General features: G+C 39.7%; 1 protein-coding gene across 3 annotated transcripts in view; it reads right to left on the bottom strand.

Moving 5' to 3' along the window:
• grm8a (glutamate receptor, metabotropic 8a) overlaps positions 1-15,350 on the bottom strand; it is a 229,031-nt gene that overhangs the window by 57,626 nt on the left and 156,055 nt on the right. For all 3 annotated transcript variants that reach the window (XM_014970995.2, XM_014971017.2, XM_014971013.2), the window contains 3 exons: positions 7,861-7,996; positions 7,335-7,489; positions 5,420-5,557 (listed from right to left, as the gene is read on the bottom strand). In XM_014970995.2, the coding sequence (XP_014826481.1) occupies positions 5,420-5,557; positions 7,335-7,489; positions 7,861-7,996 (429 nt within the window). The remainder of the gene's footprint in view (positions 1-5,419; positions 5,558-7,334; positions 7,490-7,860; positions 7,997-15,350) is intronic.

The following is a 15,350-nucleotide window of genomic DNA, read 5'->3' as shown; positions in this document are numbered from 1 at the left end:
ACTTTTAAAAAGTAAAGTGAATACAAAATCTTGAACATCCCTGAGTCCCTAGTCTCACACCAGAAATTATCTTAAACATTTTATTATGCATAGTAATCAGTGGGCAGTCGTGTTCATGCATCTAAGCTACTTAATCACTCCATATGCTGACACCTACTGGCCAATCAGTGGACATTCACAAAATATGTCTGCATGTCACATGGAAGGCCACTGACAAAAATGCAGAACGCCCGGAGACTGCATGCCCAGGTACAGAAAAGAACGGAAATTGAGCGGAAATTACTTAAAGGACTAACAAAACTGTTAAAACGTGCAATATTTTACCTGGACTTTTTACCAATGAGTTTGATAAACAGTGCCAGAATAGTAAAAAAAAACAAAAAACAAACAGGATTTAAGGGCACAAGACTGGCTGGTTTGGCCATTTTAGAAATTGCATCTCTATCTGGTTTACAGAGAATGGATGGAAAGAGAAAATATCCAGACAAAAATAACTTGACGTCTGGGGTCGGAGGGGAATGGCAAGACTTGTTCCCAATCAGAAAAAAATAGACTTGGTCACATTTTAAATTGTTTTCCTCGTCATTCTGTAAGAATTGCATATGACACTTTTTTTTTTTACTACATCTGTAAATGTTATTGGACCCATCAACCCCAGCATGCAAAACCTGCCTCTTTCATAATAATAGAGGCCAGCTACTGCAAACTACCATACACAGCTTCATGAAATATACATCATTACAAATTGCTTTGCAAATGGCTTTTCAGAAAGCTCCATAAACAGCAGACCTGAAGAGTTAACCATCATCACTGCTAGATGTAAGCTTAAGCTCAAGATCTCATATTTGATTTGTCAAAATAATGCACTGAATTAAAGCCCAACAAAACAGATTTTTTTTTTTTTTTGGTTGACTACCACTCAATCGAATCTCTAATAGAGTGAAATCAAGTACATCACTTTTTTTTTTGATGTTCTCAAGAGTTTACCAAGAATTCTGAAGGCCGACTTATGTCCATGCCAGAGAAGATTAGCATATGCAGAACAAAGAAGTAAAAAAAATACAAAATTGAGAGAGATACAAAATATAGATGTCACTCATTCCCCAGAGAGCGACATGTCGCAACCCACACAGACAAAGAGACAACTGCCTGCATCGTACCAACCTTGTTTCCTCTTCACAGAACACTTTGTTTCGTTTCTGTGTTTACCGGAGGCTTGCATCTCCTGTCACCCTGAATGTTGTTGCTCTCTGGTGCACTGAATCCACCGGTGGAGAAAAAAAAAAAAATGCATGCACTAAGCGAGCATGTTAATGTGTTTAACTCTAGTTTTCTCTCCCCCTCTGTTTGTATGCATAACCATCCAAGTGAGAGCAGGCTGAGGCAAGAACCTGTGGTTATTTTTATTTTTTTTTTAAAAAAGATCAATTTAAGTCAGCGTACTGGGGGAGGGTTGGAAAAGAAAGAGGAGCAAGTTCATTGTGCAAACCGTGATCGTTGAACTTTAGAAACAAAAGGGCGGGCACGATATCGGCATGTAGAAATGCGTGAGGACGTGGATTCAATCGACGCACGCAACCCGCGGAGATTTGACTAAAAACACTCCAGTTGTATTTAGACATGTTCTGCTCTTCTGTCTCTTTGCTCCAATTAGGAGCTGGTCTACTAACAAACACTAGTGTGGTCTGTCCAGAAATCATTGTACATACATGCATAAAAAAAAAAAAGAAGTTTAAAAGAAAGAACTTGCCAAGAGAATACAGACACCTGAGACTACGAAAAAACAAAATAAGCATAGTGGTAGAGGTAATCAACACATACTGCAGCTTGTGCCCTCGTCCAGGATTTTTATCTGCAGCCACTGGGGATACAAGTGTGTCTGAGTATGTGGGCTTATCTGTGATCTGCTGTCTGCCATAGTCAGCTTCCCCCTCTGGCATCTTTTTATATATATATATTTTTTTTATTTTACCAGACCGCTTTATTTCAGTATCGCTGCGTTTTTGGCTCGAGGGTCTGAGTGGACCGAGCTGATGAGCTCATCAGCGGTGTCTCCAAGTCTGAGAGCCTGGGATTTCCTTTTTAATTTTATTATTATTATTATTATTATCATTATTGTTATTTTTGCATGTGTGCATGTTTTTCGCTGACTGAGAGAAAGTGAAGTGATGAAAGGCGAAAGGCGTGGTGACGCCTTTCGCCTTTAAAATGCATTTCTCAGATTGGAGTCGCTTGGAGAAGCTACCAAAGAAATAAAAGCCAAAACAACCTGTGCTTCCACTCGGCTCCTTTGAACTGGTTCAGTGGGGGATCCTTGTTCTTTCATTTCTAGAAGATTTTAAATAGACCTGCTACTTAGCATCAACTCGGGGTCCATATCTCAGTATTTTTAAAGAATTGGTATTTAAGACACTGACTAAACACGGCTCCTGATATCTGTTGTTGGTCCACTGGTAATTTGTTCCACGGCCAAAGCTCCAGTAAGATGTAGGAGCTCATTTTGCACTGATGGTCACAAAAAACAACCCAATTTTTATACATGGCTTTCAAAATTTCCCTATTATGTACACTTTTTCTTTTTAATCCAAAAGAAAAACTATTGGCTTCTGCATATTCTTGGTGTTTAATGCCACGTGGCCTGCTCTTTGCTCCATCCTTAAAATGAAACGATGTTAACTGAATTTTATGACGTCCAAAGTAAAGCACAAAGATTTTTAGAGAACATTGTTTTTTAAAGTTTTGTCTGCACACAGTTGACTAGAATCACATTTAAATATGATTTGAGCTGAATTATCAATAAGCTGATTAAAAAAAACAACAGATTGTGGCAGTTTATCATTTCAGCTAACTTTTCATAAAATCATTCTCAACAGGATTAAGATGAGACTTTTGAGAATATTGTTGCTTTATGCGTCATGTCAGAAGCATCTTTGGAAAAAGTTTTATCTTACTTTTATGTTTGTGTTGTGATATTATATTGCACAGTACACACTAACAAATGGTGCCCTCCTGTTTATGACTTTTAGTAGACAAGTGTTTGAAGACCTGTCTGTACGCTGGTCTGCTTCTTGACATGCACAAGTGTCGCATGTGAGACAGTCCTGTGAAGGACTGTCTCCACACATGACTGGTTGAGCTGCCGCGGTCTGCTCCCAGCGGAGACGATGGCTCCCCACCTGGGGCTGGCCTGTGGTGGGGGGATAGAGGAGCGACTCCTCTGTCAGCAGGCAGGACTCCCCATGGTGGCCCCTGGCTCTGTGTCTGTACTATGTTGGCAAGGGGCCGGTGTTTTGGGAATGACCTTGGGGACTCTGTTGGGGTTGTGTGTGGGTTTGTTCGACTGAGAGCTCTACCCTTGCTGTTGCTGGGTTATTGGATGATGGCCCACCTTCCCCACAGGGTGGTGTTGAGCTGATTGTGGGTCCTGAGGATTTTCTAATTCCTCTGGGTTGTCTTGCCGGGTTGGACTGCACGGGGCCCTCACTTCATCTGATCCCGGATTTCTGCTGTGAGCTTTGTGGCTGCCTACTGGGTGGTTGGTTCTCACTGCTCCATGCAGGGGGAGTCTTGCTGCTAGATGCCTTTGTAGAGCCTTGTGTCTTTTCCTGTGCGCCTGCTGCTCCTTTGCCTCGGCTTCCCGCCTCTGTCAGGTTTATGCTGTTCAACAGGTGTGCCAGGGGTAGCTGTGACCCTCATTGATCCATCAAGGGCTTACCCTTCTTCCCACTTCAACTCTTAGGAATTACCAGGTAACATATTCATACATGCACACACCGTTACCCTTTTCTTCCTCACAAAGTGTTGTTCAGTGTCTATTTCCTTTCTCTTTTCCACTGAGCAACCACACAGTCTAGTTCATGTAATAAAACGGATTATGCAACAGAGGGCAGTGTCTCAAAATCCATTGTTTTAGGAGTAAAAGACCCCCTCACACAAGTCACCCTGCGCTTTTCCATGCAATATGCCATAAATGTCAGAACAGGACACGTCAAAAAACGGCTCGGACTGTATCTGGGACCAACCCCCTAAATTGGGACATATCTAATAGTGACTCTTGTTCAGCTGTCCCACTTTTAAATACCTTCCTTGCAGAACCCGTCATTTGTAATTCGCAATGTGCAAAAGTATTAACACATTATTATACAAACACTAAAGATGGTGTATTATTCCATTAAACGTCCTCAAAGGTTACAAACTTTTACTTTTGATACTTTGAGTGCAATTTGCTTTCAGCTTCACTCACTCACCAAGATGTTTTTGTTTCTTTTTAAAGTTGAATCCTCTTTGACTGTGTAACCAAACTCCATAGAACTTGTTTTAAGATGCAGGCGAGGGACAAAGTTGTAACTGTTTCAGAGGCACCACAACATGCACTAGATATGATATAGCACTGCAATTTCAAGTTTATAGGACTCTCACACGTCTTGTGTAAAAAGTTTTATATATGGTGTGAAGTAAGATACGTTTTCCCTCAATTTTGTCAAAATGCATTAGTTTCTCCACTTTTCTAATCCTCATTTGACATTTATGTTTTGTTATGTCATTACATCTCTTGTCAATGTATAAACCTTCCGCCTTTTCCATTGTTTTGAGGAAAACATCATTCACATCGCTCATCTGTTTCAGAAAAACAACATCATTCCTTTTTCAACAGGTTCCCATCATCTGTGTCAGAACGGCGGTGAGGTGGCCGCTGAGCGGTTTGTGTTCCCATCATGAAAGTCGGAGTACTTGGAATTAATGAACTCTAGCACATGATTAAAGGACCCTGGACACGTACAAGCCGACGCGCACAGATGCCACGGGGGAAGCAATAGGCGGTCAATGGGAGTTGCGGACCTTACAAACCTAATTATGTGAATTAATGGCAGGCATCAGTCAGGGAGTACGCAGTGTGTCACACTTAAGAACATGCAGGCCCAATCAGCCGGAGACGAAAGTGCAGAGATCACACCAACTGGTCGTGTCCCAGTGTGACGCCTCATCCGCTCCTGGCTCACTTCTTTCGTTTGGTGAACTGACAATAAAGCTTAAAGGCTCAAACTTGTTTCACACAAACAGCGCAAACGCATAACAGCAGGAGATTCCAACACAGACAAGGAAACATGTACTGTGTAAACACGGAGGTACAAGAAATATTATGTTGCTGTCATTTCAAGCATTCATTTCAACAAGGTATTTCCTTTTCTTGATACATTTGGTTATTTGCATTCCGTAGATGTTGCGTTTTGTTCAGGCTCTCATGACTGTCGATGTACAATAGAAAGGGACTCATTCAGGGAAATCCTTTCAGTATTGGAAGACGTTAACCTGTTTTCATAAAGTGTGAATTGCTATGAACCAGATTTTTTTTTCTGATACTATCTTGGTGAGTCTCCTCTAAAATAAAACCACATAATAGCAAAAACACAAGTCTTACCTGTGCATTTTTTCTGCGCGCTGGTCCGTTTGCCGTGCATCCCGAGCCTGCAGTCGAAGTTTTCCTCCCAGAACTCGGCAAACCAAACGTTTCTTCGGTTGTTGGACAGAGATCGGCTGCGGAAATACCGGTCAAATGCTGCACAGAAGACAGAGAGGCCGAAAGTTAAAGCAGCACAAACAGGATTCGAAGAGCGGAGACTGAATCGCCATCACTGACGAAAAGGGGTGGGGCTTTAATAAATCAGCATCTGATGGGGCTCAGAACTTGTACCGAGCTTACCAGAAATGTTAAAATTATTCTCAGCAGTAAAACACATTTAGACATGGGGAAAAAAAAAAAAAATTAATAGCCACTATGTGATTTATAATGCGATTTTGGTGATCTCCTTCCTTCAATTTAATAAAACAGAAGATGGGAAATAGTAAAAGCTTTCCAAACACAAATGAATGGAAAAAAGCAGATGGCATATGGTAGGATAGGATGACCAGATCACTTTAAGAAAAAAAAAAAACCAGGACGTTGTTCACACGGAGGCTGAAACGAATAAGGCAATTTAAGTCGATCCTCCAACACAACATGCTGAGGTTAAACTGCAACAGTACATGTCGCAACATCCAACGCTCAGTGAGAAACGATCAAGTTGACTGAGACACCCTGTGCCATGTGTGACTCGGCGTACAAGCTGACAAGCGCTGCCTTGATTGATCTCATCTGCTGTCACAGATGTGGATTCGGTGCGTACCTGTTCAGCTTTACAGATAGGCAGACTGCTGGGAGAACAGTGGGTTCGCTCCATGTGCAACTCGACGGGAAGCACGTCATGTGGGATCACCCGCCTCCTACTGTGATGGCAGATGTGCTCAAAAACGGTAACATAAGCATCCCTTCTGTCAAAAACCACGAAGGGGGAGGAAAAAAAAAAAAAAAAAAAAATCCTCACACGCTAACAAAATTTCCTTGCCAAAATGCGTGGATTATTCTTTGAGACAGAGTTCGTTTTTTTTTTGATGAATGCTGTTTAATTTGCATTTTTCTTACATTGTTTTGTGAGAACTAGGAGACAACATTCAGTAAAGGAGAACTTTGTCTAAAGATTGAATCCAATCAGTTAAGAAGAACTGTAAATCTAATGAATCGTTTCAATAAAAACGACAAAAATCTTTTTTTTTTACATTTTCTGTTGTCTTGTTTCTGATGCACCTTATAAATGTCAAGTTGCTTTTTGACTTCTTGGAAAGTGACACCTGAGCTTTTAAAAAAGCGAACATCAATGATTAATACAATCACACTTTCTTCCTATAGGCTTCTCATACAAGTTACAACCCAATATTTTATCTGCTGCTGCTATTGCTTAATGAAATGCTTGGGTCAAAGCAAAGCCCCTTGTTTTATAGTTGAAGAAAGCCACACCAACCATTTTCATTATTTCAAGGCCAGATGATAGATGAAGTAACCTTTAAATATGTTACTTCATCTTTTAAAACTTGCATATTCAAATTTTTAAGGGTTGGAAAGAACATTAGATGATATTCATAGCAAACACATGAAGAAAAAGTGGGATTAAATCTGCTGCCTTAGAGACATTTTAACTTCATGTTGCAAAAAGTTACAGCTTTGCACAGCATCCATAGCTGGATTTTTGGTTATATTGCTATTTATTTGCATTTTTATTAAATATTTTTAAATGTTTGTGCCAAACTATTTCATCCTCTATTCTTTAATATATTAAAGGCCAACATATTTAAGAAAAGTCTTTGATTATTTAAGTTACCAAATCTCTTCTAAGGCTTTTGTTACAATTTCACCCTCCAGGGATTTCCGATGAGAAGCAGTTGAGGCCAGATGTATGACGTTGCACCGATCCACCTTTTATGATTTTTCAGAACTTGACACGTGCAAATTAAACTCTTACCATCCACAGACACTCGTTTGGGTAGGATGGTGATGGCTCCCTCGGCAACCATCTCTTGGCCAGTCACTGGAGAGCTCTTGGACCCCCAGCTGTCTGATCCAACCCACAAGAAGTGACCAGTCTGGTTGCTTCTTTTAGCAGCATCAAGAACTCGCCTATTAAAAGAAGATGACAATTAAAATTATGGCTTGTACTGCAGTTCTAACGCTGCTGATAGTGTTATGCGGTGTAAGAGGAAGACAATCGTCTCCCTACTTAATAAATGTGACATGGCGAGGTTAAATACGTCAATCTAACCCAATCGCAGTCACGTGAAAGTCCTTGTTCCTTCTATTTTGACTGATGCAACAGTTGTTCTGTGTCTTTAAATTATAAGTGTTTATCTTGTATGGCTTGAGACATTTCATTTTGGCCACTTTTCCAAAAAGGAAAAAACAAAAACAAAAACCAGATTTGTGAAAAGAAAAACAAAAGTTCAAAACTTGGGGAATTTTGAAAAGAATTTTCAAAATTGCGAAGTACAAACCGTATGTCGTCTTCGTTGGCAAACATGATGATGGCCCTGGCATTGGAAGTCTCCATTAGTCGCCTGATGATCTTATCAAACTCCCCCACTCTTGGCTCCCTTGGGATCTTTAAAGACTGGGCAATACACACACCACCTAGGACAAAAAAAAAAAAACAAAAACACAAAATCCACTTTTCACTTTACAATCACCAGATTCTGCTCTTCGTTACACACTCGTCGGTCAATCCTGTCTGGACGCATCGTGCAGTTTGTTAGTTCTAAACTTGGTTGAAAGCCCTCATTGTCGACGTCTCAACAGTGGATGGTTAGAATGGCAGGAGGTGCAGAAAGCAGAAAAAGCAATGAAGGTATCGCAGTACTGACAGAAGGAAAACGGGCGGAGACTCACAAAAATCAGCTTAAAACCAATAAATGTAAGCCACTGTTTGCATGGGGGCGGGGGAAAGGAATCAGTCGTCAATAAAGGTGAAACATACAAGAGTTCGCATCGTGATTCCTGTCCTCCTTGGAGCAAACACATCTGGAAAAATCTTTGCCAATGCCAAACTGATAATCAGCTCATTTGCATTTTGCTCAGTGTAATTATTTTATTCACAATGTGCAGCATTACTTTGCTAGTTTGTTAATTTTCCCTGTCCTTTTTTGCCTCGGTTTCAGAAGCACGCCTCCATGCACGCGCGCACGCACGCACGCACGCACGCACGCACACACACACATCAGTCCAACACTAATCCAGACTTTATATGTTAAAGCTTCAAACCTTGTAATTGGCTTTGCTGAATTACACTGTTAGCTCCAATCAAAGAAAGGAGAAGGAATTGTTTTCCACAGAAGACAAAATGCATTTGTCTTCATGTTCCTTTTATTTTATCGTCTTGCCTCCCTGTGTGAGTGCAGAAAGCGAGGGTGACTGATATCTCCCTGCCTGTTCCAGCCCATTTATCGAACATCTGTACAGTCTGTCGCTTTCACTATATCGCAATCCTTAATCAACATACAGTCACATTGATACCCAGGCAGGCACACACACCAGAGTGCATGACTGCTAAAACAAATTCTCATTAGCCTCAAATTAAAAGCCTCTCAAGGCTAATTACAAAAGTGACAAAAGCTGCACAGACGCCCCATCATCCAACCCCTCCCACAAACACCAAACGCCCAACCCAACATGAGGCTCAACTCGGAATGAAAAAGCATCTCTGTATTTTCTAAGTAGATTGTCTCGGAGCGTTTCACTCAGGCAGAACAGGGATTTGAACGTCTAAAGGTGGTTTTGACATTTTTTCCCTTAAAAAAAACACCTTAAACCTTAAATCGTGTCTTGGCATGACTTAGTCTCTGTCAACAAATATCCTCATTTGATGAAGCCATGCTTTTAAGTAAAAATTGCTTTTGCCGTTACTATTGTGTTTTTCCCAGAAATTATGAGAATTCGGACCCACTAGCTACTGGCTTCATGGTTCTTCAAGTCTATTTTTCAAATTCTTGCAATGAGTGTTCGTGTGACATGATACATTAAGGCAACGTTTACAGAGTAATGCACTGACAGTCATTTTGAATCCAACAATGATTTCAGAATTCACTTTTAGAAAATCGCAAAAAATACTATTATATTTTATCTTTATTGAGATTATATTGGTTGTTTAACTATAAATCTTTGAGTCTCTAAAAAAATATTCCTCCACAAATAAAACTTGTTATAAAATAGGTTACATCATATTTCAACATTTATTTATAACCATTTTTAACAATGACAGCTTTGCATGAAAAACATCTGAATATAAGTGATCAAATAATTATTTTGTGTTATCAACCCCAGCAGCCATCTGAAGTGAGTTTGTTCGAACAAACCACACACACACACACACACACACACACACACACACACACACACACACACACACAAAAGTTTCAGGTCAACTTTGCCAGAGAGCAGCTTCTTAAATCTGAATGTCAGCTACTCATAAAAGATGCTAGGCATCACAGGATTGGTTCAAAATTAAAAATATGGAGAACAAGAATCAGTCATTTTTTTAAGGTTGCTTGTGGGTGGTGAAAAGCTGTTACCAATCAAAAAAAGATGCATGCATTTAATTTTCCATGATATTTTTTTTTAGCACAGCATTGGTTTAAAATGTTAAGTTTGTGTACACAGTGTAATCGGAATCTTTTTGTTTCCCCCTCCCAAGCCTAACTCTTTCCCATATGAAGAACGATGGCCAAAGGCATGAGATATTCCAATAACGCGAGAGGTAAACACACTATTTGTCAGCCAGCATGCTGTCATTGGATTAAATCTCAATCAGTCATATTTAGAGCAATCAATTAGAGACACTGGCTGAATCGATTTTTAGTTTTAACCCAAAGCAGTAGTTGTCTTCTCAATAAATGAAGGCTCATGCTGTGGGTGATTGTGCACAAATTGAATCATTTATTATCAGTTGATGGCATAACATCACACGCTGGGCAAACTAATGTGAGCTTATTCAAAATTCCTCTTCATTTACTTCAAATAAAGCTGTTATTGCAGGATAAATCAGCTTTGCTGAAAAATCCCCATTCGCGATGCGCTTATATTTAAAGGGCTGAATAAAAATTCGATGTTCACTTGACACGAAGGGAATGAGCTGCCCGGCGGGTCACCAGCAGCCTCCATGAAGGGGTCGGCTTAAGGTAAAAAGAAAGCTGCGGCTGGTTGAGGTCGCCTTGTTTCCTGACTTCACAAATTACTTTTTGAAAAATGCACCAGTTCTACAAATACTAAGAAAAAAAAAAATATCCACAGCTTCTAACCTATGTTAACAGACTTAATCATTCCTGCTTCTTATTTCTAAGTTAGAAACATTTTTAAAGCACATGCTAAATGTTTCTAAATAGACCAGAGAGTAATAGCGAGACTTTTTTTTTTTTTTCCTACCGTTGCTTATAATTGCCACATCAAAATTTGGTCCGTGCGGTGGAATGTAGAATACTAAATAAGCAAAGGCAATACGCAGAATGGGCTACAAAGTTGCACCATTGTGAAGAAGAAGGGAAATATCACAGTTTTAAAAATTAATCACAAATACAAACTGTAAAAATGTGGTTTATTACACTTCATTCCAACAGATAAAGCAAAATTTAATCCAGTGCCTTCAACAGAGTTCTAAAAAAAAAAAAAAAGTTAATTAAAGAATACAATCCCAATCAATGACAGTCTAAATAGGAGGACAGTGGTGCTCTAGTGGAGGTGGGTCCAAAATTGATGCTCCTGCATCATAAAAGAGGCAATCATATTTAATGACTGCCCACTGCATAGAGTCATAATCTTTCACGATTCCTCTTCTTCTAAAATAAGACTCGACTTTACAAGCTGTAAAGATAAACATGCTAAGTGTGTTCAACACCTCTCCAAACGAAATCCTTGTAGTTGGCAATTAAAGGCATTCTGCCTTCAGATTGAATTCTCTCTCTCTTGGAGGACGTGAAACTCTGCTGTCTCAGCGTTTAATTAATCTGCCTTCCTCCCACGCACTCTTCTCTCGGCAACATTTCATCTCTAACCCAACAGAGACAAACACAATGGGGGAAGGGGAAAAAAAAAAAACAGCGCAGGAAGGGTTTATTTTCCCTCCATTTTATTCTCGCTTTCAGTTTATCAAGTTTCTTAGAAATCCCTGCGGCCTTTGAGGAATGCTAATAAAGAAGTGACTACTCGACTGTAGATCATGATCAGACCATTTTTAGAACATTATGTCCAAGTTTCCCCATCAGTTGCAGGATGGCAACGAACATCAGCGGATGTCCAATGGATGTCAGCAGCAGATGCTTGAACATTTAACGCGAGACATAGTGGGGAAAGTAGGTACTGAACACATCGTTTCTTGGATACCTGATGTGGGTGTTGCTACGACATCCACATCAGTGGTTGCTAAAAACCCAAAGTAATCCACACCTCCAAAACAATATAAAAAAAGACTCTGTGACTTGCTTAGAGTTTCAAAAAGAGATATAATTAGCAGATATAGATTGTTTTTTTTATGAAAATAATTTGTCTATTAGGTTCCACAGTTTGTCAAAATTCATGTTATTTAATTTCTTAACAAGACATCATATCGACCCGATAGGCTTTCTGTCTAAAATCCTAATCACCCTATTAAACATCATTCTCGGGGGTTTGATTTTTTTTTTTATTTCTTTTTACCGGAGCCGCTTCTGTCGATGACTTTATGAATTGGAAAAAAAATAAGGATGTATTTTGCAACAGCAACATAGTCAATACCCATTTATGAGTCTTCAGTTATGCTAGATTTTTTTGCAACTCTGGCAGCACATTAATGCAAGAAAGCGGGTTGATGACGTTCCATTGGCTTCATGCACTCATTTTCGTTTTCAAAGCTTTACAGATTTTTTTTATGGGGTGCTGCGCTGCTCCTTTGCATTGTGCAGGCGACTGCTGTTGTCGTGTATGTGGATTTATTACCTTTTATCGTCTGCTTATCTATTTTTGTGTGCTTTTTTTTTTTTTTTAGCTGCAACTCCTGCATTTTAAAGCTGGTTTCTCGCTCCTGTTGGCCACTTGTACCAATATAACTTTTCATCATCTGTGAAGAACCTCTAATAAAAGCTGCATAAGTACCACACACCCTCACCGTTACATCCACATATTTTGTAATGCATTTAATGCTGGCGTTGGCGCTTGAGCACACGGAGATGCTAATGTGGCCCCCCTGCCGAGTGAGATGGGAAATAATGGTATTGTTAAATCTACATGTCTTTATGCCGACGGAACAAGTTTTTTTTTATTTTTTTTTTTATGTTTGTTACAGTGTGAAATAAGACCTTGTAACTCCAAGAACAAAAGCAGGTTGAATTCAGAGTCTCTGCCTTTAATGATTCCTCCTTTCACAATGCAGCATTGTCTCCGTCTGATTATGCCAAGTGTGTCTCTGCTACTAAGAGACCCGAACTCAATGTCAATTATTAATCTTAGCACAATATTCGGTGTCGTTGGACTACACACGAGGGTTTATGTGCCCGACAAATCCACACGGTGGGAAATTAATTTCTCCCTCCGGCTTAGCGAGCGTTCCTCCGTTAAAAGCCTTCCCCTGCATTCACCCTCTCACGAATACCTGCCAGTGATTTGTTACTAAGATAATTTTCATGGAGCCCCAAATATCGCGACACTCACTTTTTCTCTCCAAACCTCATTAGCGCATGCTTTAAAATTAAAGCTGCCCTCTGCTTCTCCGTGCTTTTGTTCACGGCTCGCGGCGCAGCAGCACGGGCCCTTTGAAGTCGCCGACTTAAGCTCATGTGTATTCATGTGTTGGCCTCCAACACATGCTTGTGTGAGCTCCATGCTCGCCAGTAAGCATTGGACTATGTATGCAATTGACTGAACTCCACCAGCTATACTGGCTTTTTAGCCTGTATTTTAGATTAAAAGGTGTGATTAATGTTCAGATTTTTGGGGGGTTTTTCTGACCTACTCCAAAGTAAAGCTTCTCTGTGGGCATGCTAATGAATCATTCATAGCACCCACAAAACAGCTGTCCCAAGAAAATTTACATCCTCCCATTAAAATATGCCTTAAAGGATGCACGTCTTGGAGTGTCAAATTTAGCTGGAAAATTTAGGACAGCTCTAACCTGCACCCTTTAAAAAATTGTTGCACAGTCCCGAAGCGAGCCTGGGGTAGAGAAGCTTTCTCCAGCGAATAATGGCGCTCAGCCTGGAACCGCTTATAATTTGCTGATAATAAGACACACAGACGTGCATTAGAAAAAGGAACAGCAACGGTGTCGGTTTGCAGGAAGGGTAACACGAGCAAAAGCCACGAGAACGCGGGAAACATGCACACAAAGTCGATTTCAAGTAGAAACAGAAGCGCCAGATTACATCTGATGGCGGAAACCGCATATCTGTATCGGTTCACACGTTGAAGTTAATTGCTTGAGGTGACGCTCAGTCCAACTAGTTTAAAACACCTACATACTGTAGAAACCTGGATCTTATTCCAAGTCCATCATACGTCTAAATCAATATGACAAAAATATTTTATAAAGATACAGCGATTGGATTTCTCCTTCACTCTGCTTTTGTATTATTGTCTGTATTGTCTTTTCGGTTTAATATATAATTGAATTTAACTGTAGCAGACACAAGAGGAGGGGGTAACACCCAGGTCACAAAGGGGAGCTGTGGTTTCAAACATGAAGTTTGATAACGGCAGCATTCAGCTTCTATGCACCACAAATCTGGAACAAACCTCCTGAAAACTGCAAAGAAGCTGAAACACCGAGTTCCTTTAAGTCCAGACTTAAGACAAACCTGTTTAGAATTTATTTTGAAACATTGATGGACATTCTGATGTGTAATAATGCCTCCAGACAAAACATTTCAATTGTTGGCTGTGCAATCTAAGACTCTGTAGTTTAGTATTTTTATTATGTAAAGCACCTTGTTGCCGAAAAGTGCTATACAAATAAAGTTGATTGGTTGGTTGATAATTGAATGCATGTGTCCTCATTGCTTTCACAGCAATGTTACTTTAATTCAACAAAAACATGAACTCGTTATGGGAAGAGAAGTGATTCTGTCAACAATAATTGCATGGATTGCTCATTTAAAGTAGCTTCTTCTAGGATTGGGGGAAAAAATAGTTCACAATCTTGTGCAAAGTAGTAAAGCTGGTCAGAACAAGAGCAAAAAGTAATGGATGCTGCCAGAATTGCAGTTTTTTCCATAAACAGAAATTTCCCTCTTCTGTGAAGTATAGGCAGGTTAGAATGCCACATAGTGTTTTTAAATATCTTGGTAGGATGCTGGTCTATTAGGTCTCCATCCAACAACTCTCAGACAGCATTTCTTCCTACTCCTCACTTGTCAAATATTCATAAATCTGTGTTTATTCACTCAAATTCAAGCAGGAGATTTCTCTATCACTGCTTGTTTCTTGGGTGAACATTTTGCTATGCAGTCGTAGCAGAGCGTGATGTTCCTAGGTTTTCCCTGGTGCTCACTTTTTTTTTTTTTACTTTTGTCTCCATATTTCTTGATTTAGGACATAAAAATGAAGAAGATTATAGTGCGAGCAACAAGCCCAATCACTTAAAATGTGAGTGGTTGATGCTGCAATAGCCTTATTCACTGTGTTTAGATGATGGTTTGTCAAAGCTCTCAGGTTTTTGCTCAGCTTTTTAAGGTATACCCCAGTTAAATTACAGTCGCTCGTCTCACTCCACTTTCCTCTTAGAAATTATTTTATTGAGATGCCATTTTCAGAAAAATGGCAGGTTACTCTTCGCTCAAACTTGAATTGTTTACTTTTTTGTGTTTGTTTTTTAAACTGGTAACATGACAATGTAGTAACTGCTATTTCCAAATCATAACGTGTGTATTTATACAAAAAACTGCTTTCTGTTACCTATAAATATTTAAAAGTGGAATACTCAATAGACAACCCAACAAAACTGGACTTCTTTAAGAACAGAATAAAGACA

Source organism: Poecilia mexicana, unplaced genomic scaffold (genome assembly GCF_051168715.1).
Source record: "Poecilia mexicana isolate PSO_F unplaced genomic scaffold, ASM5116871v1 scaffold_23, whole genome shotgun sequence".
Classification (NCBI taxonomy): Eukaryota; Metazoa; Chordata; class Actinopteri; order Cyprinodontiformes; family Poeciliidae; genus Poecilia; species Poecilia mexicana.
The sequence above is the reverse complement of the archived record's forward strand: the minus strand, read 5'-3'. Positions and strand labels throughout refer to the sequence as shown.